Raw genomic sequence first — 27360 nt, forward strand, 5'->3', positions numbered from 1 at the left:
GCCTGTTTGTTTTCCCAGGTTCTTCCACGGGATGCTTTTCCCCAGGAAAGTTTTGGCTGACAAACTTGGAGGAGAGAAAAATGAAGCTGATTAAAATCCCAGAAGTAGTTACAGCTTGCTGAAAGCTGTGTGTGCAGCCCTATGATACATCAATGGTGCCTACTGCTCTTGCCCAACATTCTGGGGCTGGTTAAAGCTTGGGGGTTGAAGCAGCCCTGACACAGGATCTGCTGCATGCAGGCTGGGGTTTTGGGGTGAAGGAGTGGAGGATTGAGCTGGATGGGATGTGTTGGGGCTGCAGGACCTGAGGGCCAGGTGCTCTGATCCTCTGGGGGCAGAAATACCTTGGAGCCATCACCATTTGCCACATGGCTGCAACACTTTGCAGGGAGCATGAGGGTGGTCACACAGAACAGTGGTGGGATGAAGAAGCCTTGCTGTCCCTTTGCTGCCCAGCCCAGAGCAAAACCTCATAGATGGAGCCAGTGAAGTAGATAACCAGGCAGCACCCTGGGGTCCATAGGGCTCTCTGTGCCCTCGGGGAGGGAGGATGGGTGAGGAACTCACTGGAAAGGGAACCATTCTTCAGGCTATTCAGCGTCTGCTGAGCAGCTGTGGTGAAGCTGTGGGTCTGCAGGAAGGAGCAAATGCTGCTGTGTAAATCGCTGTGCTCTTGATTTATTTTTCTTCTCCTTGTTGCTGACCTCCAGGGTCCTCCTCCCAGCCCTTCCCTCCCTGCGACTGCAGGCCAGCATGTCCCTGCACGGGATGTGTCCTCCTTCCCACGGCTCTCACAGAGGGATACAGGGCCCTGGGGCTGCAGCAGTGGGAGAGGCATGGAAAGGTTTGGGAAGAGCCTGGAAAAGGCTCATTGACAGGCTCTGTGCAGGGCAGAGGGCACTGCTCGTCTCGCCGGACTGCAGATCCATAGGGATGCCAGAGCTGATTGCTCAGCTTGTCTTATATCTGAAATAAATGGGCAACTGGGGACCCCAGGAGTGAGTTCGAGCAAGTGAGACCTGGGTTCTGCCTTGCCCAGTCATTGTGTGTACTGCCCTGCAGGTGATTGGCATGGTGTAAGCAAGGACATCCATCCTGCATTAGGTAGAGTGGGGCTGCATTGGACCTGCCCGTGGCCCTTGAGGTCTAAACCAAACACCCAGCCTTTGCCTTAGAAAGGTTAAAGACCAAGAGAGCTTGATCTGGCCATGATGTCAGGGCTTAGTGCTCAAACACAAAACCTGTGAGATGAAAAGAAGAAAACAGATATTTTCATGCTTTGACTTGGCGTTTCTGTACCTCATGCCTGAGGAACAGCCTAAGGGCTGTACCTGTTTCCTGGTTCTGGCAACCCAGAAGGCTGTTAAAGTGTGTGGGGGGGTAATTTAAGGACGCTTTCCAGAAGCTCTGGGACTTGTGTATTGGAGCTGTAGGAAGAGTCTGGTGAGATGTGACTGCTGATCCCTGTTCACTGGCACACAGGGTGAAGGTGGGGTGCTGAGTTGTGGGGGGTTTGACTCTTCTGGTAGACATAGCAATACCTGGTGCATAACCACTCATAGGGACCCTTTGCTGAGGTGCTTCATGCATCATTTGGTTGGAGGTCTTGCCAGCAAATGAGTTACCAGGGCCATAAAAGCCCACAGGAACACTGTGGTAGCTGCTTCTCCCAGCCCTTCTCTCCAGCTGGGTTGTCTCGTAAAATTCCCTCCCCTCACATGGTGGAGCTGATTTGTAGTGGGGGTTGAACAACTCTGAGTCATCAGTGTCCTGGCAGGACATGACTTCCTTGAGTGGAAAGCTTTCTCTTGATGACATTGGAGGCACAACTGGTTTCCCCATTGCTCTTCATCTAAGTTTTCACTCCAGCCCTTGTCTGTATGATCCCAAACTCTGGATCTGGGGTCTGGTTTTGGAGCCCTCAGTGATGCTTTTTCTTCAGGACAAAAAGCCATGACTGATGGTCGGTGCCCCAAGACCGCTCCTGGTGCAGTGGGAATGTGATGGGACAAGAAGGGGAACTCGAGTCCTCAGAGACACACTGAAATTGGCAGTGCTGTCTGCTCCTGGCTGCAAGAGAGTGTCAGAAACAAGAGCTATATGCAGTAGAACGGAAAACCTCAAAGCCAGCAGGGCTTGTGACCTTTATGAGGCTGCAGGCGTCGCAGAGCGAAGCCGTTGCCTTTATCTGCAGATCGCAGCCTGGGGTGGAAGGCAGCTCTGGGTGGCTCTGAGCACCACAGGCTGCTCTGGTTTCATGATGGGTCTCAGCTGGGTGGCTGCTTTGTGCTGGCCATGTGGAGACAAGGGGTTTGGAAGCTGGTAGGGAGTGTGGCACCTGGTGCCTTGCTGCCTCCCCTCCTCAGGTACTCATGGGGTTACTAGTGAGTCTCCCTAGCCATGTTCTTCAGTCCTTGTAGAAATTGGAGACAAGGCTGGGGGTGACCCTTGGTGTTCTGATCTCGTTCCACTGGACCAAAAAATATGATCTGCTGTTACAATGTCTGTGTATGCTGTAAGCTAAGTGTTAAGTGTAACAGAGCCAGATACAAATGAACCCCAAAATCAAACCATGCACCAAATACTCATGGTAGATCTGAAGAAGTGTTTAATTTATTCACACTTCAAACCAAGCCCTGCTTTCTTGCAGGTGATTGTCTCCCCAGGAGCTCCTACAATGGTTCCTGATGATCCATTAAGAGCTTACTCAGTAGCAGCTACTAATTTGGGTGTCTCCACTTTCCCAGCAAATAAACTCTCTGCCTTCCTGGTCCCTGTCACAGGCCTGTAACCTCAGTCCTGAGTATGTGACGCTGCATAGGCTGGACTGGTGATGGTGAGACCTGGGAGCAGGTCCTGGGTGCTTTGTTCCCCACTTGGTGTGATTGTGGTGCAGGTTTGCCCCTGAACACCTCTCAGATACTGGTGCTTCTATATTTATACTGAAATCCCTTGAGGAGCATTACAGCCTGAATGGAATTAGGTATTTCTCAGGTTGTGTGTCTTGGCTTTTCTGTGTCTCTGAACTCAAGGCTGCCCCATCACCCTGATGCTGGAAGAGCATCAAAACAAAGATGTGCCCTGTCATGGGGAATGGGATGGGGGGGAGTAGCTGTGGCATGGGAGGAAGGAACTGGATGGCATGCTGGTGGCCTGGGAGCTATGGTGAAATTAAGTATCATTATTGGTTTTTAGAGAGCCTCAGGGCCTGTCTCGCTGTTAGGGTGGTGCTGGATGAAGATGCCCAATGTCAGTATTTTGGACCTGAAGCAGAAGCTTGCAGTGTGCATCCAGCATCATCATCAGCTGCACCCAAACCCCAGCTGTCCTTCAGCAGAGCATGGCTTGCCCCAGCTTGCCCAAGTCCTGCTTCTACTGGGAGCAGGCAGGGGCTGGGCCAGGTGTGTCCCCTGGATGTTTGGGTGTGGGCAGGTGAAGAAGCACTTGCTGGGGAGAGCCTTGTCGAGGAGAGGACCATGCTCAGACTGTGGTCATCATGCACCTGTTCCCCTGCTCTGCTGTTTTTTAATGCCTCTAGGTATAGAAGGAGGGACTTGGAAATATTAGTGCAGCTTCTGGCATGTCATGATGGAGCAGGCAGACTTTGTGCTTTGCATGGGCAGCTTGGTGGCTAATTTGCTGCAGACACTTCTGTGTTCTGTGGGAAGAGAGATGCTGCTCCAAACGGCTGGTTAGGACATCTCAGCTCCAGGTCTGCCACTCCACCTTTCCTTTTTCTCTCTCCAGCAGTTAAGCAGCTTGAATCCATCCAGCCTCCTCCTTGAGCTACAGGATGTCCTGTGAGATTAGTGAGCCCTTGAGTAAGGGCTTTCTGAGCTTGATGGAGGCTGAACAGACCCCAGAGGGCTCCCGTGCTGGGGGAAGAGCCTGTTGCCAAGTTGTAGGAGGAATTCCCACGTTCCTGTTCCTTCCTGCTGGCTGCCAAACACTCGTCCTGTCCGCGAGAGCTGGCGTGTTTGATTTAACCTTTACTCGAAGAAGTGGCCAACAGAGATCTTTTACTTTTGGTTTCTGGGTGTAAATTCACAACTGGGTGATAGCTTTATATGCACAGCACGGTTCTGTGGTGGGAAAAGCTGGAGGAGAGACAGAGAGAGACTTCACTAGGGTGAAGTCCTTTATAGCAGGAACTGGGAGCCTGCAGAGAAGTTCCCCTTCCTTCCTGCTTTGACCAACCCCCAAGCCAGGCTTTAGGTGCCAGCCAGACCTTGCCATTTCAGAAGAAACAAAAAGGCAGCCCTGTGGGATGTGGGATTTCTCACGCCTGCAGTGGCTGCAGGTCCTGCCCAGACCTTTCCCTGCTGGCAGCAGGCGTGTCTGACTCCAGCAGCGGGGGGGTGATGGCGTTTGAGGGAGGGGAATTGCTCTTGTGTATTGCTGCTTTCAATGGCTACAGCAGAAGGCACAGCCAGCACTGTGGGTTTCTGCCCCATGATCTGTCTTCTGTAGGATGAGCCCTGGTGACGCCAGTCACATAATCAGCAGCACTCAGATCTGTCAGAGTGGTGTGTGAAGCACAGCCTGGCCACCTCATATCTTAAGTATGGGGATGACCTGCTTTGGGGAACCTGAAAAATCACTCAAACCTCAGCCCCAAACTCCCAAACCTGGGCAAAGAAGAAAAGAGAAAACACCCAGGTCCTGGGAGTGCCTCAATTGATTTTCTGTGGACGTCAGTCATGTCCCACATGTGAGATCAGCAGGAAGGGTGTGCAGAGCAGGTAGAAACTATGGAAAGAGAAGCAGAGATCTCTGAAATCTGTGAGGTTTTTGGACATCACATAGTTCTACCATACTGGAAATGCTCCAGCAAATTCCCTCTTGACTTGGACTTCAGTATTTGCCAGTTGCCCATTTGTGCTTGCATAGCCACAGTGGGCTGCAGAGACACTTTGCCCCACATTTTGCTTTGTGGCTACTCACTACAGTGAGGTGATCCCTGTCCTCAAGCAATCATTGACTTGCATCATGCTGGAGATGGACAGCCCACCAATGTCAGCTCCACTCACTGTGAGTAGGTGTGCCTTTCTTTGAGCCAGCAATGAGCTAGGAGAATTCACCCTGATTGTGGTCAGCTGCTCGGCAGGGCAGTGCATGGCCTCCAAAAAGCTGGAATGATGTCTCCAACGTGATGGGATTTGGTTCTAATTAATCAGGTGCCTGTGTAGGTGACCTCAGGGTGCTCCTCCCAGCAGGCAGCCTCATAGGGGTGGGGAGAAGCTGCTGATGGACTGAGGCACTTGGCTGGAGGGGTTGCTTTGGAGTGGCTTACAGGGAAGCAGAATGGAGAGGTTGAACCTTACAAGTGTTTGCTCTTTCTGTACCAGCAACTCACTCCTGGAGCTGAAAAGCCCAGGAGAGCAGCAGAGGCAGGGACAAATCTGAAATCTGTAGGGCTGGGAACACATGAAAAACAGAGCTTGTGACCCACTGAAGAGCGGGAATTGGAGTAACTGCCCTCAAAATAACAAGCTGCTGATTAGAAGTGCAGCCCATGGCATTGCAACCAGCCTGGGGGCGTTGTGACCGGGGCCCTAACCCCACAGGCTTTTTGTTTTTGGTGGTGTGTTGGTTTTTATTTTTCCTCTCTCTGTAAATCTGTCCTTTCCCATTAGTGCCTGCTCTCGGCACTCCCTGAAATTTGCCCAAAAATTCCATCTTGGTGCAATTTAGGATAGGCTGCAGCCTGCCCCGAGCACATCTGGTATCTGCTCATCGGGTGATATTAATCACAGCGTGAACGCCGCCAAGTGTTAAGCGGCAGAGCCCTCCCACCTCCCCCCTGCAAACGAAGGTTGTTTCAATGTTCCAGCAATAAAATTCACCCAGCAGCCCGGGCAGGCGGTGATCTGGCAGGAACAACCTCTGTGTGGGATGAAGGAGGCCCTTCAATGGGCCAAGAAACCATGTGGTCCGAGGGCTTTTTGAAATCCCTGTGGTGTTTGAAGCTATTTTCGAGTCCTCCTCATCTTCTGAGTCCGCAGCCATTCCTGCTGTGTCTGCAACTGCTCCCTCTTCCCCCCCTGGTATTTTGTGCTGAGGCTGTTGTTTTGGGTGTAAATGCTGCTCCCTGTTTCCAGGAAGGTAAACACCCCTCCCTCGCCCTGCTTTGCTGTAGAGATATCAAAGTGCTTTGCAAAGCAGGGGGAGATGTTTCTGGTTTGCAGATGGTGGAGCAGCGCTGGGGAGGCTGCTGAGAGGCGTGTGAATCTGCCTCTCAGAGGGTTCTTGTGCTTTTGCTCCAGGACACTCGGTGGCTTCTTTCAGTGTTGGGCAATGAGCAGACAGGACTGGCACAGAGAACGTTTTTATTCTCCTTTTCCTTGAGTGACCACACACCAGACAGTGGGCAAAGCCCCATCACCACCATACTGTTCACACTGCCCCCAAAGGAGAGCTTGGCTTGAATTTGTCCCAAGTCCCCCAGTTTGTGGCTGAGCTTAAAAAACCCCCAGAACAACAACAACAAAGACAGGGGGGAAAACCAACAACCAACCAAGACTACATCTCGAGTGCAGCCAGCGCCTTAACCACCGAGGCTGCTGTGCTTGCAGGGAAGGCAGCCCCAGCACTGCTGCATGGGAGGGGAGGGGGGGCCGGGTGGGGGGACTTTTGTGTGGTGCCTTTGATGTTGGAAGCTTCTGCCCGCGTTTCCCGGGGAGAAACTCGAGTGCTTTTCATGTCTGGTGGTGAGGGAGGCGGAGAGCCAGGAGGGATTTGCTTTGCGAGACCTTTACAGTGGGAATTGAACAAAACTTGTGAGAAGCTGGGGGGAAGTGGCTGGGGCAGCAGCTGCACCAGGTGCTGAAGCATCCTTGGCTCTTGCAGACATCCAGCAGCGTGCTTTGGCCTCCTCGGAATCCTTGGCTGAGTAAGTCTCTGCGTGAGCTCTCCCCAGCCTCGGGGAATAAAAAGCCATGGCAAGGGCTGTGCTGAGATCTCCAGAGCCCTACCAGAGGGGAGTTGTGTGGTGCAGGGGAGCTGGAGTCCTGGCCATACAGTGAGCACAAGGGAGGTTGAAGGGTAAGGAAGGGAAAAACAGAGCAGTGGCCTAGCAAGGGGGAACTATCCCAGGGCATGATGCAGGCATCGGTGTGGGGAACCTTCGGCAGGGCCTGTGCTACGGGAGGAGGCAGACCCCAGCTGTGCTGCCCCTTGGGTTCACCCTGGGATGGGGCTGTGCTGGGCTGTGCCATGGCAGGCAGGCAGCTGGCAGAAGAGAGGAGTCACAGTGGCCAGGTCCTGGGGGTGAAACAGGGTGGCAGTAACCGCAGTGTGATCCAGGTGATGAGAGTTCCCTGGGGTGTCAGCTGCCAGCAGGCTGGGACCTTAATGCCATGCAGTGAAAACAGACCCTGGTTACTGGTGATGCCAGGCAAGGTTAAACTGCTGCCTGTGAAAGGGTCTGAACTGACTTTGGGAGCCCTGCCCCAAGCCACATCTCTGTAGCATCATGAGGTGCATGTCTGATGATACAAGGGAGGGCTGACAGCCCGTGCTCATCTCCTTGTTTCCTGCTCTGGAAGCTGGTTATGAACTCACAGGGAAGGATCCTCCTGGTGTTTGATGTCCTCTTGTCCTGATGAGCAGTGGGGAAAACCCATCTCCTGGGTATCCCTGTGGGTGCTGGTGGGTGGTGCAGGGCACCAGGCCAGTGGGGCAGTGGGAGAATCCTTCTTTCTCCAAATCTTTTCTGTACCTCTCCATACTCATGTGGGAGGAGTTCTCCAAAAGCTGCCTCCTGCTCTCCACATGCACACACTGCATCCCCCAAATGTGAGCTACGGCCCGTGCTCAGGGTGTGTGTCCCTTCCTGTGTCCCAGAGGGGTGTCCTGCAGGGTGTGCTGGAGCTCTAGAGACACCCTGCACCCTCCAAAAAAAAAAAACAAGACAAGGGGACAAAGAGGAGGATGCCCAGCTGCCTGCCGGGGGAGGTCTGATCCCTTCCAGGGTGGGGAAATGTTGAAGCTCTTGCCCTTGGGGCAGCAGTGTCTGGTGTACTGACCACTCGCTGTCCTCAGCATCGCCACGGGTGCCCACGCGTGGGACAGCCCTGGAGGAGCGAGCTTCGCTTCCCCCGCCCCGAGAGCCTCTCCCCGGCTTTTCTCTTTAATTGGTTCTTTTGAACCGGCCCTGGCCAACCCACTCCCTCCACCCACCCCCCCACGCCGCCGCCTCCGGCCCCGGCCCCACGCGGGAGCTGCGGCAGCCCGGGTGAGTGCGGGGACGGGGCTGGGGGGCACAGGGCTGGGGGCTCCCGGGGGGGCTGGAGGGGCCCTCCCGGGGCCTCGACGGGAGGAGGAGGAGGAGGAGGAAGAGAAGGCGCGGCCGGCCGGGCTGGGACTCCGGGAGCAGCGGGGGCTCGCCGCGCCCTGGTCCCGCTGCTGGTCCTGTATGGGGGAGCTGCATGCGGGCACGGCGGGCCCCGCGGGTTTGTGCCGTGCAAGCCGGGCCAGCTGGGAAGATGGATTTGAACTTCCTCTCTTACTTTTTTTTTTTTTTCCCCCCCATTTTTCTTCTGTCCTTTCTTTCTTTTTTCCTTTTTTTGTTTGTTTTGTTTTAATCTCCTTTTCTTTTCCTCTGTTTTCTCTCCCCCCCTTCCTTCTCCTTTGCCCCCTTCCTTCTCCTTTGCCCCCTTCCTTCTCCTTTGCCCCCTTCCTTCTCCTTTGCCCCCTTCCTTCTCCTTTGCCCCCTTCCTTCTCCTTTGCCCCCTTCCTTCTCCTTTGCCCCCTTCCTTCTCCTTTGCCCCCTTCCTTCTCCTTTGCCCCCTTCCTTCTCCTTTGCCCCCTTCCTTCTCCTTTGCCCCCTTCCTTCTCCTTTGCCCCCTTCCTTCTCCTTTGCCCCCTTCCTTCTGCTTTTCTTTCCATTTGCGCACTGATGGTGGAAGATTGGGAATGGGCATAAGTGACATGGTGGGAACCCTCTGGACTTGCTAAGTGCAGGATCTTTTCGACTGTGCCTTAGTGCAACACAGGCTGGGGGTGCTGGGCACGGGTAGCCCAGGCCATGTGTGGGTTGTGCCTGCAGGAATCTCTCATTTACTACAAGGAGGGGGGAGGGAAATCTATGTTTTCCTAATTGGAATTTCAAGGGAATGTTGGGGTTTGTTTTGGGTTGGGTTTTGGTTTGTTTTTTTTTTTTAGATATGTTTTGGAGACATTCACAGCAGGAAAAAAAAGGATGCCTGTAGAGGCAGCAGGCAAACTGGTTTTGATAAAAATATTTGCACTAGTCCTGTTCTTAGGTGTTATAATTCACTCAATTGTATTTTCATTCACGTGCGTTCATGCCCCTCACAAGAAGGACATCGAGGTGCTGGAGGGCGCCCAAAGAAGGACAGCAAAGCTGGTGAAGGGTCTTGTGAGGAGCAGCTGTGGGATCTGAGGTTGTTTAGCCTTGAAAGGAGGCTGAGGGGAGACCTCATTGCTCTCTACAGCTCCCTGAATGGAGACTGGAGCCACGGGGGGACCAGTCTCTTCTCCCAAGGAACAAGTAACAGGGCAAGCGTAAATGGCCTTAAATTGTGCCAGGACAGGTTTAGGGTGGACATTAAGAACAATCTCTTCCACAAAAGAGTTGTCAAGCCCTGGAATGTGCTGCCCAGGGCAGTGGTGGGGCCATCCCCAGCCCTCTAGATGCTCTGCTGAGGGACACAGTTTAGTGGTACCTTGGCACTGCTGGGTTAATGGTTGGACTCAGTGATCTTAAAGGTCTTTTCCAACCGAAATGATTCTGTAATTGTATGATTTTTCCCTTGTACCCCCATGACCTGCTGTCAGCTGGCACCTTTATGCCCCTTGGAGGCAGCTGGGACTGCTCCTGCCTGCGCTGCGACCCGCTGGTCCTGCCTGCAGGCAGCCCCTGCACCGGAAAGCCTTCGTGCCAGAGGATTTCAGACCAGGCTTTTTATATCCATCCCTGGTGTGACCACACTTCATTCAGGAAAGAAGCATCCGGGATGGATCTAGGCTGACGTATTTGGGGCCCAGACTATCTCTGGCTCTGTTAGGGCAGATCAGGGCCAGGGGAGCAGCTGGGCTCCAAAGGGGCCAACATTTCTTCCCCATGCTGCAGCTTTCAGCATACACTGAGCTGTTTGTAACAGGGTTTCTCTGAGATTTTATAGTTTAGGGTCAGGGGGCACTGACAGCATTATATCTGCCCTTCCATAAATCACAGGTCACTCCATCTCTTCCCTAAACCTTTCTTTGGAGCTACAGATGTCAAACCTTCCATGAGCTGAGCAGCCACACACCTTTCATGGTGTGCTGGGCTCACTCCCACTGCTTTCAAGAGTGAACTTGCGTGATCGCAGACCAGAGGAGCAGAGGAACATCCTACTATAGCAAGAGGCAAGTTTTGGGTTAAATATCCCTTGTGTTAAGCAAGTTGCTTAATTTTACTGAATTCTGACTGCTTTGAATGGGAAATGTGGCAGATGGAGCAGACCAGTTGTGCAGTTGTAGGGTGGGAGGAGATTTAAACCCCTGTTGGAGATGTGCTGGGTGAGGGTCCTGAGTTCCCTGGTGCTTACAACCATTGGTTGGTTTGGCCGGATTCCCCTGTGAGGTAGGTGGGCCTGGGCTGGGTGATGGAAGATTTGCATGTGCAGGCAATGCTTGGTTGAGCTCTGTTTTTGAGATGAGTGGTGGCCCAGGCACCACCCTGTAAAAGTAAACAAACCAAACCAAACAAGTTACATGTGAAGCCCTGAGTGCCATTGCCCCATCCCAGTGTGATTCCACATTGCAGGATACAGCACCCAGGCGGAGTATAGCTGTCTGGGGTGTGTGCTGTGCCCCAGCCCTGCTGTGTGGGTATCCTGAGTGCAGATAAGGACTTGTCAGGATAGCAAAAATAAAAATGTTTGGAGCAAATGGCAGATTGGTAGCCCTGGGAGCTAGGACTCCTCCTGTGCTTCTGTAGCTGCAGTCCATGATCTTCCACGTTGAGAGCAAAATGCTGGTGGGGCTTGTGGGTAGCTCAGTGGTGGTGTATTGAATGTGTTTGACCTCACAGCCGTTAAGGACGTACATTCTTGCTAGTATATACTGGCCATGGCTCAAGGTATGCAGATGCAGTGAGGTCTAATGGCTTGGTGGCTAATAACGTGGCAGCAGCGGTTCCTGGACACCTCTCCATGGGGAATCCAGACTTCCCCTCTCTGAGCACAGTGGAATTTTTATAGCCTGTGGTTTTAAATGCTGTGATTTCCGTGTGGCTGTGATGCTGCATCAGCCCATGTGCCCGAGTGTCAGCTGGGAGATGAAGGCAAAAACAGTTCAGCTGCATCCACAGTGGGTGTGAGCAGCGTCTGCTTCCCAGCAGCAGCCCTGGCTTTGTTGCCTGGGTCCCTGTCCTTGCAGGGAAGGGGCAGATCTGTGTCATTAGCAATCTGAAGCTCTCTGGCCTGTGCTGGCTCACCTGCATCATCTCAATGCATGGTCTCCAAAGTGCTGGGTGGTGTCGGGATGCTCATGGGTCCCTCCCTGTACATTGTCATTGCTGTTGGTGATCAGTACAGCGGGGTGCAGCTGAGCATCACCCGGTTGGAACTGGGAGCTGGTTCTTTCTCCAGTCCCTGATCAATCACATGGGAACAGATACCGAGGTCTGGCTGCTCTGGGTCTGCTTTGTGGCCACCAGATCTTGCGAGGCTGAAGTGTTTGTGTCTCCCTTGCTGCAAGGACACTTCCTGGGTCCTGCCACCTCTGCCCACCTCTCTCTTTTCACAGACTTGTGGAAAAGCAATTCCTCTCCCCATTTCCTGGCTTCCTCCCAAACTGGGTTAACACTTGCCATGGATGCAAAACTGGAGGGGCCTCCCCAAGTGGTGCTGTAAAAGCCACATTTTCTTTGGGAATCAGATTAAGGGCCCCTTCTTCTGTGCCGGGTGGATGCGGGTGACATGAAGTCTCTCTTTGTCCTGGACTGTATTTCTGGCCCAGCTGCAGTGGCTTAACCCTTTCTCACCCCACACAGTCCTGATGATGAATGGCTCTTTGCTAAGCAACAGGCACGTTTTGCAGGGGCCTTGTGGCCTGTGTCCTTCCCCTGCATAGCCTCAGGCTGAAGCTTGATGCTTGAGTAAGGGACCATGCTGGCATATATGTGGGACAGAGACCTGCCCTTACACTTCTTTCTGCTGCCTTTGGTATTTTTAACCTCTCATTACCCTAGTTAAACTTGTGGAAGGGGAGATGTGTCCCATTCCTGCACTCTTCATGCTAGGGCACCCTCAGGATGCCTGGGTGCTACAGAGGGACATAAGTGGGCTAGCGGGGAGGCAAATGTCAGAGCGAGCACAGAGGCCAAGCCAGCTGGCAAGAGTGGGAGAGCTGCTTGTGTGCTCCTTGGAGAGCAATGACCGTGTCTGTGGTCCTCCTTGTGGCACCAGTGCCCAGCTGGAGACTGGTGCCCAGCCAGGCGTTGGCACTGGGCTGAGGGCAGGAGCATGCTGTTGTCAGGAGAGCTGGAGGACTTCATTAGCAGCCAGCAGCAGGGTGGCTGAAGGCACAAAGCGCCCATGCAGCTCCAGGGAAGCCTTCGTCTCCCTTGCCCAGAGTCTGATGAGGCAGCTTGTTTGGTATTTATGCAAAAGCCAAATGGCAGCAGGGATCTGGTGGCCCAGCAGATCTGTCAGGGGCACCCATCACTGGCTCCCTGCAGTGCAAGTCCTGTGCTGTTATCCTGTTGGATCCAGATAAGAGAAGAGCAGGGATTTCCTCATGGGGATCCTGGACCATGTCGAAGTGACTCCAGGAGGAGCTCACTGTGTCTCCTCACAGCAGTTGGCTTGCAGACCACAGGTCTGAGTTCTCCCCATGCCCCTCTGCTCTGCTGAGCGTTTGGATGTGATTGCTCCAAGGCTGATGGAGGGATGCCATCATCTTCAAGATCTGACCCCAGGAGCAGATGGGGACCGAGCAGGACTCAAGCTGGGAGCTGTGGGGAAGCAAGGCATTTCCCTCCCTGCCTCCTCCTCCTCCCCCCATCCTCCTGACCTTTCCCCATCAAAATACAAAGCTCTATTCTTTGTAGAAAAGCACCTCCATCAGAGGGGACAGCTGGGCTGCAAGCGGCTTGCTGGGGATGGGTTGCTATTAATTAAGCTGCAGGAGACAGCCCAGCAGCTTGAATGGAGTTTTCCTTCTTTTCAAGGTTAGGGTGCCCTAAATTCTTTCTTCTTTACCTCCAAAGAGAATTTATGGGTTTAGAAGGGGAAGCACACAAAGGACAGAGAAGGCCCTTTGTGCACAGCTTGCACAGATGCGTATCCATTGTGCTGCTGGCCCTGAGCATGCAAGTCGCCTTCAGCGCCCACTCTGCAGCTTGGTTTGTAGTGGTTAGGTGCTGTGATTGGCAGGGATGATACTGCTTGGGCAGCACTGGAGCATCCCCTTGCCACTGCCTGAGCATTTCCCCGTCTACAGGAGCTGAAATGGAGTTTTTAAAGTAATTGAGCAAGTTTTCTTGAGCTGTGGAGTGACTGGAATTGGTTTATATTACCAAACTCATCTTTGTCTCCTGTGGCTGAGTCTCTTTTGACTGTGCTGCTGGTGGTGAGGGAAACAAGAGGCAGTGTAAGGTGCTCTTTGGCATGTCAGACCCACGGAGGGTCCATCTATGGGGCAGGATGCAGGGTTTGGTGGGACAGGGCTCTGGGATGCTGCCAGGGTGATATCCAGTGGGTTTTGCTATACACTTTTGAGATTAATTTGTCCTTTGTGATAGTTAGGCTGGAGGTGTTTGGGGAGTAGAAGAGGATGGCTCCTACAGAAGAGGCAGCAGCTGAAGGAGTAAGGTGTGTTTCCTTGCCAGGGCCAGGCTGTGCTATCTGCAGAGCTGTCCTGGTGACTCTTGAGCTGCAGTGTTCTAGTGCCAAATCAGACTGGTCCCTGCTGAGCAGAGCCTGTGCTCAGAGCTGTGGCTTGGGGGAAGCTGCCTGTAAGATGCTGGTTGTGCTTCACATCTGTCTGAGCTGGCATGTGATTGGCCAAAGCCCTGCAGGGGCCAGGGGGTACTGGGAGGCAGTTTTTCCCTCTTGCTTTTTCCAAACAGTTGTGACCCTGAGTGGCTTTCTAGCAAAGCCCATTCCCTTCCTCAGAGTGACAGATTGCTCAAGGCGAGCAGCCTCCTGCCTTCTCCACTCAAGTGAGCAGACACTGCAGATCCTCTGCAGAAGAAAATTGCCAGAGGAAGGGAGGCTGCTGCAGGGGCACTGCTGGGATGCGACACCAGGAAGCAAGGCACAGCCTCCCTGGGGAGTGGTTGTGATGCTGGGAAGTGAGGCACAGCCTCTCTGGGGTGTGGGTGACTCACACCAAGGACGTGGTGCCAGCTGCGTGCACTGGCTGATGGCAGCATGTGAAATAATTCCTTCCTTCCTTCCCTTCTGGAGAATGAGAATGGGCTGGAGGTGCCCCCAGTTTTCAGTCCAGTGGGAATGGAAACTGTCCTGGTGGTCCTGGTGGTGCCATGTGTAACATGGCTTCAAAGAAAAGGCCATGGTTCAGTGATGCTGACAGGTTCTGTTGCCTGCTCCTGGCCAGGACATGGAGAGGCTGATGGTGGCTGCTCCCACTGCTGACTCAGGATGTCCCTGCTCTGCATGATGGAGCCTAGAGGGCCACAGAGATGCTCCTGGTAGTGCCTGCACCCCATGGTACCTGCTGTTCCACTGTTGTCTAAGGAGGTTCAAGCCACCAAATAACTCCTTTTATGAAGGAACTGGTGTGATAGCAGCAGAGATGTCTCTCTGACATGGGCCGCTCAGAGAAGCTGCTGCATGCCTAAAGCCAGGTAGCTTGACAGAAAAAGAAACAGCATCATATACAGACTGGAGAGTCCAGTGCAGTCAGAAGGGAAGGAGGCTTGGTCTGTAGGTCTTACTGGTGCAAACATTCTGGACAGTTCAGAAGGGACCATGGTGCAACCAGCCAGAGCCCTTCCTGGGTGGTAACAGCTGCAGACCTGCAGGCAGGCTCTCAGGAAAGTGTTTGGGTTGGTTTCAGATGTTCCTGGTCATGGGGAATCCTTTGTGCTCCTGCTGGAAGTGGTGATGTCTCTTCCAGTGTTTAAAAAAATGTGTTTTCATCCTGTGGTCTGCAAGCCCACGTCCTTTTCTTGGTCATGCTGCCTTCTACTGAGTTTGCTGGTGCTCTACCAAGGTCTCTGGATGTGCTTTTCATTCTGCTATTGATCTGAGATTATAAATACAGCTGGCAGGATTTCCAGCTGTCCATCGAGGTCACTGGGGACTTGCAGGTGGTCAGCATTGCTGTACTGTTAAAACAAGAAAAATGATTTCCTAAGCCCTAACGGTGCACTTTAACTGGGGCTTGGTGTGGCACAGTACAAATAGGAAATGTCCCTTCAGCATTCCTGTGACAGCTGCCCTCCTCGTACTCCCTGTGCTCGAGGGGTTGATGTTTTCTTAGGGCTGGGCAGCTTGGGATGCAGCATGTTTGTTTTGCAGGTCTCCCCCACAGGCTGCTTGGTGCTGGTGAAGCTGGTTTTGTCTGCAGTGCTCACAGCCTTACAGCTTTAATTTCATGACAGGGGCATGAGGTGTGCTTGCATCTGCAACACCCACATGCACCTGAGATCACTCAATCTCAGAAGGGGTTGGGTTGAAAGGGCCTTTGAGATTATCTAATTGCAGGACCCCTGCTAGAGGCAGGAACACCTTCCACTAGAGCAGGCTGCTCAAAGCACCATCCCTCATGACCTTGAACAATTCCAGGGATGAGATCTCCACAAGATCTTCTCCTTACTCCCCATGCAAGTAGAGCACCAGGGCGAGCACTCTGGAGTCTTGCAGAGCCAGGATGAGCTCGTTCTAGCTCTGCTCTCCAGCTCTGCTCCTGCCTTTTTCCAGCTAGGGCTGGATGGACTTGCAAACAGACCCAGCTGCTACTTGGGCAAGCCCAGTCTGGCATCTAGCATTGGATTTTCCTGGAGATTAGGAAGATTAAAACACTAATGCCCATTGATAGGGGTTAAAGCTTTATTAAGTCATAAAAAGTGGTGTAATCCAGCAGAAAGCTGAGCACAGCTGCAGTGTAAGCAGATTGAGGCTGGGTTTCCTGCCTGGGTGCTGGGGTGGAGGTTTCTCAGCAATGGCTGTTTGTGGCACTTACTGAAGAGGGGCGACATGACTCCTCTCCCCCTGAGCATGCATTGTTTCCAGGACAGCCCACACCAGCCTTGTTGGGCATCAGGCAGGGATGCTTCCAGCCCAGCCCATGTGGCTGCACTGGGTGTTCTGAAAGGCGAGAAAGAAGGTGACAACCACGTGAGAGCCATGGGCTGGTGTTCCGGAAGGGGAGAAGGAAGGTGACAGCCATGTGAGAGCCACAAGTGGTGACAGGGCAGGGCAGGGCTGCAGTGCTGCTGCTGTGAGCAGAAGGATTTGTCTCTGGAGCCAGGAGTCTGAGAGTGGCCAGCAATGCTGATACCAGGCCAAAAAGGATGGACAAATACTAGCCCCTGGCTTAGTGGCTGCAGTGGGAAGTGGAGACCTTTGGGTACTGAGACTGCAAATGCACAAAGGCATCTTAACCCTTTCGTTGCCTGCAGAGCTTTCTATGGGAGTGCACATCTGCTGGCCTGTATCAGCAATGGTGTGGCCAGCAGGATGAGGCACTGATCATCCTCCAGTACTGGGCACTGGTGAGCCTGCATCTTGAACAGCAGGTTTGGTTTTGGACCCCTCACTACAAGAAGAACATTGAGGTGCTGGAGTGTGTCTGGAGAAGCAGCTGGTGAAGGGTCTAGAGAACAGGTCTTACAAGGAGTGGCTGAGGGAGCTGGGGTTGTTGAGCCTGGAAGCTAAGGGTAGACCTTGCTCTTTACAACTCCCCAAAAGGAGGTTTTAGTGAGGTGGGGGTTGGTTTCTTTTCCCAGGTAACAAGCAATAGGACAAGAGGGAAGGACCTCAGGTTGCTTCAGGGGAGATTTAGGTTGGACATGAGGATAAAGGTCTTTCCCAAAAGGGTTTTCAAGCCCTGCAACGGGCTGCCCAGAAAAGTGGTGAAGACCCATACCTGGAGGGATTGAAAAGATGTAGATGTGATACCAAGGGACATGGCATAGTGGTGACCTGGCAGTGCTGGGTTAGATTTGATAATTTTAAAGGTCTCTTCCAACCAAAATGATTCTATGATTCTCTGGGTTTTCCCCATTAGAAACCTGGGGGTAAAATTATCCCGAGATCATAGGATAGATCAAAGCAACTTCAGAACTGGGGTTCCAAAATAAGGCAGGTTGGCTTTGCATCATGGTTGTGAAGATAGGAGAGGCCCTGCTCCTGCCTTCTGCTCCTGGCTATGCAGCTTGGGCTCTCCAGCCATTGCTGAGCTCTCTGTGCCTACTGCCCAGGGCTTCCATCACCACCACACTGCACCAGGAGGGCTTTGACCCACACCAGGAGTAGCCAGGACCTGATGTTGCTGGAGCAGGGTGCTGTGGTGCAGCCCACATCACTGCTTCCGTCCTGCAACTGGGGCTCTTGGTTCTGTTGGTGGGAAAGGTAGTGGTGAAGCTCTGGTAATCAAGATAGAAGGTAGGAGGAGCTTAGGGAGACAGATAATAACTTTATTCAGCTTAATTGACATGACTTTAGCAAGCAGCCAGGCTGTGGGTGTAGGCTGCTATCTCGTCCTCAACGGATGCGAGATGTGGCCCAGGGGTCTTCGAGCAGCTGCAGAGCAAAGTGAGCCCACGGTCAGCGGTGTGAACACCCACCAGAGACTGGACTCGGGCTCTGCTGGGAGGGTTTCAGGATGCTTGAAAGCAAAAGGCAAGTTTTGGTGCCAGAAGGGCTGTGCTGGGGATGAGGATGGGGACATACTCCTGGCCATTCATGCCTGGAGCAGTGGGATGGATGGGGGGGGTCTGCGCATGGGGGGTCTGCTGGTGGGGGCGTCCTGGGTGTGCTTCCTCTGTCGTGGGAGACCTCAGCACCGACCCTTCTACGTGGGCCCGGGAGCGAGGCCAGGGTGGGACATGCTACTGCGCATCGTCCCCGAACCCTTCCCCCTTTTAACCCCTAACGAGCTTCCCCTCCCCCCCCCGCCACACACATCCCAGCCCGGGAAGGGCTGGCAGCGGCTGGGGGATGGAAACCACCCTGGGGCGAAGCAAACTTCCTGGGAAGAGGCTCCATCCCCCCGGGCTGGGTTGGAGGGGCGGAGGGCGGTGGGGAAGGAGGAGGCAGGGCGATGGGGGAGGAGGCGGAGGGCAGCGCGGGAGGAGGCGGGGACCCGCCGGCTGCAGGAACCGCCGCCGCCACGGGTGAGTCGTCGGTGCCCGGAGGCGGGGGCTCGCCGGGGGGGCAGCGGAGCGGGGACTTGATGTGGGGGGAAGTGTTTTTGGGGGGGGTGAATTATGCGGGAGGAGGCTTAAGAGCGGGAGGGAGGGGTGGGGCTGTTTCCCGCCGGTTCCCACGGAGGGCTGCGGGCAGCGGAGCGTGGTGGGAAGATGCTGGGCCGGGGGTCCTTGGGTGCGGGTTTGCGGAAGGGGGTCTCATCCCGCAGACCCCACCCGGTTTCTCTCGCCCCTGCGCCCCACAAGAGAGGGGCCGTTGTTCGGCGGCAGCCTGGCCGCGATGCCGGCATTGTCCGGGGATGAATAGCAGCTGTGTCCGGGGGGGCACCTCCTGCGGGGTCCGCCTGCCCCGCGGCCGCCCCCCCCGCCCCGGAACGGGCTCCCCCAGCGACTGGGACGCCGTTGCCCTTGGTAGAGAAGAAGAAACAAAAAGACGAAACAACCGCCCCATAAACCTCAGAAGAAAAAAAAAAATCGGGGTGGGGGTGGAAGGGAGGGGGAGGAAGAAGAATTAAAAAAAAAAAAAAAGGTAAAGTAAAACTCCATCCCTGAGCACTGGTCGCCCCTGTACCTCGGGCTGCTGCAGCCCTGGCACTGCTACTTTGGTTTGTTTGTGCAGAAGCCAGAACTCGGCTAGGCATGGGAGGTCACCCTGGGCTGGAAGCAAGGTGGCCCTGGGCACAAACAGCCTTGCCGAGTGTCTGTGCGGGATTGTGGTGGGATGGGTTCCTCCTGCGAGGCTTTTTGGCCAAGCTTAGTTTGCAGACCACTGCCAGCCTCTTTGTTTTCAGAGCACAGCTCCACAGGGAAGGGTGACAGGGCTGAGCGGTGCATTCTTTTGCCCAGGACCTGGGAAGGGTCTCCATGACCCTCCTGTGCCTCGACCCTTCTTGTCCAGGGTTGATATGGTATTGGGAAGTGATCCCCTCCCCAGATTCACCAGAGATTCAGCTTTTTTTGGGGTCCTTAGACACCCCTGAGCAAAGACAATGGTGGGGTTTGCTGCATGGCTGATGGGGTAGTTTTCAATGGCATTGGCATGTGGGAAGGTCCCCCTGCAGTGGGGTTGTTCCCCGTGAGGCACGGCTGGTCTTGGGGTCAGATCTGGGGAAAGCTGCTTATTGAGGGAGACAAGGAGACCTTTGGGGCTACATGGACAGAGACCTCCATGTGCCCAGGGAACTCAGTTTGCAAGATAGAGGCAGACAAATGAAGCAGGGAGAATCTCCCCATCACAAGACTTGGGGTTGTGATCATCTGCTTCCTTTTAAACTTCTGTGGACAAACAGGAGGAGAGCAGCATAACAACTCCTTGCAGGTCTCTGTAAGTGGTTTATTGCTGCTGCCACACGTGGTTGAGGAGATGAGGGGGTAGGGCTGTGGGCTGCTCTGCAAGGGCTAACTCGTGTCTGAGCTGGGGACAGACAGCATTTGGCCTTGCACTGTATGCAAGGTGGAACAAAGGCTTGGGCCAGAGCTCACAGGCAGCTCTTGAGGCTGTGTCCAAGCACCATGGTTTGATCTCTGGGATGAGTTTTCTGCATCCTAGATGAGAAACGCCCAGAGCCTATAGCAGCTGGAGGGTTAAACTGGGAAGGGAAGCAGCAACAGAGCATCCATCTCTTGTAAATGAAAGAGCAACCCAGGGGTGAGCTGCAGAGGACCATTTCCGGAGTGGGGGGTGGGGGGAGCTGCAGTGAGCAAGGACTGAAGAGCACATGGTGAGCAGGGATGGCTGAGCTGCTTGTGGCTTGTGCCCTGGCGTGGCACTCTGGGCCTGTCTGGTCACCTATCAAAGTGCTTGCTCCAGAGCAGGAGTCGCTGCCTCCTCTCTTGATCTCTGAAAAGGGATTTATCTCCCGGTGTGAGCAAAAGGCCTCGAGCCTGCAGCATCTTGCATGCTCAGGAGGGACCTGGCTGCCCCTGACAGCTCTTCAGTGGATTTGGTCTAACGAAATGTAGCATCCTCTGCTGTTTCTGTGTCGTGGCTGTTGGCACCTGTGTGGAAACATAAGCTGACAATGAAATGTAACTGGTTGGTAGGTGGACCTGGGCTGGTGGCCAGCCTGAAACCGTAGCCTGGTGCCCACTTATGTCAGGGGCAGGCTCCAGCTCAGTCCTGGCTGTGCCAGCTAGGCACAGGCACAGATGATTGCAACTGAATAATAGAAACATTCCTTAGTTACAGTTTGGTGGTGCAGGGTGTTTTGCTATGGCTCTGCTCCCCTTCTCTGGATTGTCCCCCTGCCTGGTTTTGGACCAAGCTGTGCCTTGCTTTCTCTGCTACCTTTGCACCCCTGCGGGACCAACACAGACCTGCTGCATTCAGCACTTGGGAATCTGTCCAGAAAATCAAGCAGCAGTTGCTGGGGCATGCTGGCTTTGCATCCAGCCCCAGCCCTGCTGCCTCCTTCCCAACTTCTCCTGTCTCCTCAGAAGTGAGAGCTGTGACTTTTCCATCTCCTTTGTGTTGGATATGATTCCATGGTCACCAGCTGTATGTGTGAAGGGGAGGCCCCAGAGGCAGCACATGCTGCAGGCCCATTGGCCAGCTGTACTTTACCAGGAGCTGTAAATTCACTCTTTGGTTCTAAAAATGTGCCTGATACACCTACAGGCACAACTGTGTAAGATTGCTGCTCCCAGAAATCCAAAGGTTATTTGGCCTATGTTGCTCCCTTGAAAACATGTGTGGGTGCACAGCTGCCTGGGAAGCAGTTGTGTTTTCACACTGATATTCCCCTGTTTTCTCTTAGTATTCTCATGAACCCAGCCAACAAATATAGAAGCCCACAGTGTTTCCAATCTCTGCTGTGTGGAGGGAAGGGGAGTTACCTCTATCACACTGTCCTGCTCTTCTCAGTGCTTGCAGTTTGGCAGAGCTGGCTGCAGAGTCACCAAGGGGTGACACATGCTTGGTGCTCCCTTCATCCCAGGGGTGTTCCTTTGATTTACCCAGCAAGCATTTCTTCATTGATTGCATGCCCATCTGTACAGTGTGGGTGGTTTGAATCAGGTGGTGGGTGGCAGTGGCAGAGGTGCAGCCTCCTGACCTCTCCAGCACCAGATTCATGACCAGCCCCACTCGAGGATCAGCTCTGCCCTCGCTGATCACTACCATCCACTGCTCATGCGTTACTGGAGCGGAGCATGGAGCTGCTGCACCTAGCTGGGAGCTGGGGTATGCAAGACATTTCCAGTTCAGTCTGTTTGGGAGTTTTGTAACCTTTGTGTATCTGCAGTGGAAACACCAGAATCCTACAGATCCCTTTCCCAAGTCCTGGATGGGGACTACCAGCCCTGGGGTTCAGGATTTTGGGCAAGCTCACAGTTTGCATCCCCTGCCTGCACCCAACCTGGCTTGTTGTGGCTGCATGGCATCAGCACAGCATTTCCAAGCCCTCCTTTGCTGGCAGGGCCCATCCCACAGCTGCCTGTGCACAGCATCCAGCTGGCTGGAGGAGCTGGGGGCTTCCCGAGGGGCTCCCCGGGACTCCCCTCCCCGCAGGGTGCCTTTCATCTGCTGCTTCGCAGATGTTGGGCTTGGCTCGTGTCTGATGTGCATCAGTTACGACACAACATCCCGGAGCCTTTGGCAGAACCAACTTTGGAGCAGCTGTCCTGAGTCAGCCTGGCGCCCAGGCAGGAGCTGTGGGGCCATTCCTGCTCCCTGCAGCGTTGCCCTGAGGGTCTCAACAAACACGTGAGTGCTTCGTATTTACCCAGGAACATGCAAGCCAGAGGGAGCTGCAGACTCTGGGCTCTGCCCCATCAGCCAAGTGAGCAGACCATGCCCTTCTCCAGCCTCCCTCCCTGGGGGCAGGGCAAGCAGCTGTGTTGTGGTGGCGATGGTGGATGAGGTCTGATCTTGCTCTTGCGAGGTACCCAGTGGCAATCAGGAACTTCTGACAGTACTGAGTGTTTATTTATTCATCCCTCCTTGCAGTGCTTGGGATGGGTCAGCTCAGTGCTGCTGGCTCCAGCAGCACCCCTGCAGAGAGTAGGACAGATCAAACAAGTACAGCATCTGCCCCTGGCACATCTCGGGCAGCCACTGCTTCTGCTCCATTTCTAGGCTCTTTCTGGTTTAGACAAGTGTTTGCCAGGGGTACTCCCTGCCCCCCAGCACAGCATCCATGTGTGCTTGTGCCACAGAGTGGTCCTGCAGCTTGGCCACATCCTGCTTCTGCTGGCACAAAGCTCTTGGAGCTGAGAGGGCTGCTGGAGTCCATGCTAAGAAAGACTGGCTCAATGCTGGGAAGCTAAAAGGAAGACTGAAGGTCTAGGTTGCAGCATTCCCCTTGGGAATCTGCTGGTGCTTGCCAGCTCTTTGTACCTTTGCTGACCTGCAGGCATTTCTAGTTGCAATATATTAATTTTTTTGGTTTATTTTTTTTCCCCAAACAGGAGACAATGTCCTTTAAGTCACTTTTTCCCCTCAGCTGAGCCAGAGCTGCGTGGGCCATGCTCTGGCTGTGCTGCTCAAGCACGTCCTGGGCTCGGCATACCTGTGTGTTCAATGGTGACAAACCACTCGCTGCCATCACCGCACACTTCCGCTGCCTTGGGTCTGGCTGGGGGCTGAGGAGCCCTGAGCTGCCCTCCTTGTGCTGAAGGTCACATGGTGAGGCAGCACCTAGTGTCTGCTTCCTGTGCTGGGGACAGGATTGCCTGCACTTTGCCCAGTGCAGGGAGGGGGTCAGCACCTTCTGCATGCTGCTGGTTGCTCATTAGCAGAGCTTGATGGCCAAGCAGCACCCAGGAGGTGCTGGAGATGCTCCTGGCCTTTGTCTCGAGTGGAGGGTGGCTCTCTGCTCAATTTGTTGGTTTCTTAATTTCCCCGTGCACTCTGCTGGACCTTACCTACACTTAATTCCCAGGCTGCCATCCCATTCCATGGGGTCAGCTCACTTTGGTCTTTCTCCTGCCCATGCAGACAGTGCCTGTAGAAGTTAAAGCCCCTGCATTGCTCTGGGCTGCTGTGATCAGGAGCATAAATTCCACATCATTGAATGGGGTTTTGTGTTGGTTTGATTTTTTCAGTAGTGATACACAGGGAGTTTTTTCCACTTTGGGCCTTGCTATTTTGGAACAGGGCTAATGTGGGACCTGTGCTGAGATGTTGGGCAAGCTGGGTTTACAAGGGGCAGCATGGCAGGATGTTGCCAGCTGTGCCAGCCTGAACCCATGTGTGCCCCAGGAGGAGCATGTTGCTGCTGTGTGTGCCAGCTGTGGTGTGTTTGCTCTCCAGTAGCAATGTGAGTAATGCTGGGCTGCACAGCCCAGGACTGAGGGTTGGAAAAAAGTATTCAAAGTGGCTCAGCAGCCTTTGGGATCAGGCCTGGGTTTGCATTTTATTGGTTTTATGTATTTTCTTCTGCTCTGGCTGTGGAAGTGTGCTGTGCTTGCAGGGAGTGAGTCTTTCACCTGGCAGGCTCTGATTTGATGCTGCTTCTGTGGCTTCTGCCCCTCATTGCATGAGGAAGGATGATGGGCTTGAGCTTGAAGGAGTTTAGACCAACCACATTCCCTTGGACCAGACAAATCCCTTTGGAGGGAGGGAGGAGACCCAGGCAGCACTTCATCAGGGGGCAGGAATGACAATGGAGTGTGATGAGCTGAGAGCTGTTTGAAGGAGTGAGGATGAGGATTATGCAATAAATCCTTTGCAGTATTGATAATAATATAAAATAAGTGTTGCAAAAAGCTAACAAAAATGAAATGCTTAGGCTGGTGGCTGAGGGCTCTGGGCATCGACCAGCAGCAGCCTGGGATGGGGAGGGCTCTCAGAAGTGTGTTTTTCCTAAAATCTCCCTCCCTGTGCCTATATCAGAGGATCTCGTCCTGGTGCAGGAGCTTCTAAGGACCAGGCTGAGCTTGTGCATGCTCTTTGGAATGTTGCTATATCCACCGTGGGTGACATGGAACAGCTGGAGCTGGGCACATCAAGGGCAGTTTGTCCTTCCCAGGAGTAGATGCTCCTGCCTGGTTCCTCAGTTTTGGTTATAAAGGAGTTAAATGAGGCAGGAGGTGCACATTTGCATGCTTTGCTAACCTGGCACTGTCTCTGCAGGAAGCTGAAACGTTTGGGTTCCTCAGGCAGATATTGGCAGAATTAGAGCAGGATGGCGAGAGCTGCGGGGGTGCTGTCTGGCAGGACACGTTTGATGCAGACATATTGGGGTTTGGGTTTTCTGCAAGCTGAGGCCAGCAGCTACTGCACTGAGTCAGCTGGAGCTCGAGGAGGGCACGTGCCAGTAGATGCCAAGGACTTCTCTGCGAAGCCACCCAGTTCCTCAAAACGTGGCTGTGAGGCATTCGCTCAGCAATGCATGTAGTGCTGTAATTACAGTGGTATGGAGGAGTGGGCAGGATATGCAAGCCTTTAATGGCAGTGCCAGGGCACAGGGCTGTGCCCTGGAAAGCCTCCATCACTCTCTGAATAAACTCCCAGGCTTGTGCTGAGGACTTTCATGATGCTGGGTCCTGCTCTGTGGCGGCAGATCAGCTGCTGGTGGGACCTGATGTGCCGCCTTCTCCTGCCACGTAGCAGCCTGTGTTTGCTGTAGCAGGCTTGGTGATGTGGGCAGGGATTAAGGTGAGTGTAGTGAGTTAAGAAGGGCAATCCCAAACCCAGTGTAAGTGCAGGTGAAGGAAGGTCCTGCATGCCTCCCCCCTGAGTCCCCACATGAGCTTTATTCCTGCTTCAGATGCAACAGGCGACTCCTTTCATTCCCTGCCAGGAGCTGCATCCTGCTGTGCTGGGCACTGCCTGGCACCCCTGACCACCCTCTCTTTGCCTCTGCAGGTCCAGAAGCAGTTCCCAGCCAGGCACCCGGCATGACGGATGCTCCGAGGGATGCTGGCCCCAAGCAGGCGGCGCCGGCGCGGCCGGAGAAGCCGGCTGCAGACTTCGGCTACGTGGGGATCGACGCCATCCTGGAGCAGATGAGGCGGAAAGCCATGAAGCAGGGCTTCGAGTTCAACATCATGGTCGTGGGTGAGTTCTCCCCCAGCAGCAGCTGCCCACAACGTGCTCAGGGAGTTCTTTTTGTTCTTTTGTGGTGATGTTTGTCCTCTCCGGGGTCTGCCTGGGCTCAACATTGGGGTCCCTGCCTCAGGAGTCAGTGAACCCTGCTCCCGAGGAGCTGGCTGGAGTCCAGCTGTCATTAACGCTGTTGAGATGTGGCCTGTGATCCTATCCTACTCATCTTCCTGCATCTCAAGATGTGTTCTCCATAGCCATGTCCTGGAGGTAATGCCTCAAGGGATGTTGGGACACACCAGAGCCTTGCAGGGAGCTCCTTATCTGCTCTCCTGGGAGCCCTGCCCTGGTTTGAGCAGTCAGAGCACTCAAGGGCTTGCACCGCTGCTGCAATACCAGAGGCCCCTAATCTTTGCTGGTATTTCCAGCAGTTTGGGTAAAATTCCTGCTTGTCAGTTATTTCTATTGTGCTGTGCAGCTCAGGCAACCATGCTGCAGGTACTAGGGGAGAGCTGGCACATGTGATTTACTGAGGGGAGTAAAGACCCTCGGGAGGGATTTGTGCAGCTGGGCTGTTCGCTACAGTGGCTTCTGCCGCTGGGGGCTCCTTTGGGGAGCAGAGGGCAATGAGAGCATCACAGAGGGTGTCTGTGTGCAGGGAGGGAGAGTTGGAAAGGTTATGTGTTCAAATCCTGCTGCCTGCAAGCTCAATTAGCTTTCTGAGGTGGATGGCATGAAGGAGCTTTCTTTAGCCTAGAGGCCATCACCACTACAGCTTCATCTGGGGTAGGGGGGTCTGCTCCTCCAGCCTCTGGGCTGCTTGTGCCAGGGTCTGCACTAGGTGGACACTTTGGGAGACCAGATGAGGGGGAAAATGGAGAAGAAATGAGTGTTTTCTGCATTCCCCAGCAACTGTCCTGGCCCAGTGGTGTCCCTCCTGTGAGCTGGGCTGTGCTCCTTGAGGCCAGGCTATCCAGGCAGCAGTTCTCCCTGACTGAAACTCCCAGGGAGGTGCACAAGGTGATGAGAAGAGTAAAGCCAGGCCATGGCCTGTATTGTGTCGACGGAGTCTTACCATCCTGCTTCCTATTGCCAGGAGTTGTGTAGAGCTGCAGGGTTGTGCCTATGGGGTGGGAGCTGCAATAGGCTGGGGGGCTTCCCAGGGTTATGGGAGGGCCTGATCCAGAGTTTGCTAGTTCTGTGAAAGGTATTTGGGTGCTGTAACTCCCTAGTGAGCTCTGCTGCTGCTCTGCCTTTCCCATTGTGATATTTTTGTACACAAATTGATATGTGGGGAGGGCTTCCCAGGCTGGGAGATGTCTGTGAGCCTGTTCACTGCAGAACCAGTTCTTGGAAGGTTTTTTAAGAACCCCAGCCCCTTGCTGCCAGTGGAGCAGCACTCCCAGGGCAGAGGGATCACAGCACTCATCCTGGACATCCATAAGCAAGATTGCATGAGCTGAGCCCCCATTTCCCTGCCAGAAGAGGCACCCATCCCTCTGTGAGCCAGCTGTGCCTCAGCCTTCTGCTCTGCAGCTGCAGAAGGATGTGCAGGAAAGGGCCTGGCTTTGCCTTGGCAACACTGTGTGTGGTATGAAAGCCCATGCTGCAGCACGGCTGGAAAACATTGTTCTTCCCTTGGCAGGCTCTGGGCTGACTGTTTACAAGCTGGGGAATTCGTGGCAGCATAAACAAGTTGAGCTCTGGCCCTCCCAGAAGATGCAGAGAGGGATGTGGGAGGAGCAGCACCTTGGGGTGCCCTTGGGGACAGGGTGCTGTTCTGAGGCTGGGAGGCAGCAGCCAGCCCTTGTCCTGCTGCATTTCTATTGGGGACAGTTGAGCTTGTAGGGATGAGTTTAGCTCTGTTGTTCCCATCTAGTCTAACCTGCAATTGAAATTGTTGCAATCTGTGTTTTGCAGTAGGGAGATGAGGGGAAGGAGGCCACTTTCCTCTGACTGCAACAGTGATGCAAGGGCTGCAAGCCCTCTGCTGTGAGGATAGGCTGAGAGGGTTGGGCTTGTT

At 54.0% G+C, this 27360-nt stretch overlaps 1 protein-coding gene across 5 annotated transcripts in view; it reads left to right on the top strand.

Moving 5' to 3' along the window:
* SEPTIN9 (septin 9) overlaps window positions 1-27360 on the top strand; it is a 141368-nt gene that overhangs the window by 96760 nt on the left and 17248 nt on the right. For 4 of the 5 annotated variants that reach the window (XM_068151420.1, XM_068151419.1, XM_068151422.1 and 1 more), the window contains one exon: window positions 25161-25352. In XM_068151420.1, the coding sequence (XP_068007521.1) occupies window positions 25161-25352 (192 nt within the window). Of the gene's footprint in view, window positions 1-18279; window positions 18320-25160; window positions 25353-27360 lie in introns of those variants that run through there. The other variant, XM_068151423.1, reaches the window with a different exon arrangement.

Source organism: Melanerpes formicivorus, unplaced genomic scaffold, assembly GCF_026170545.1.
Source record: "Melanerpes formicivorus ecotype bairdi unplaced genomic scaffold, bMelFor1.0.p_v2 SCAF_21, whole genome shotgun sequence".
Taxonomy (NCBI): Eukaryota; Metazoa; Chordata; class Aves; order Piciformes; family Picidae; genus Melanerpes; species Melanerpes formicivorus.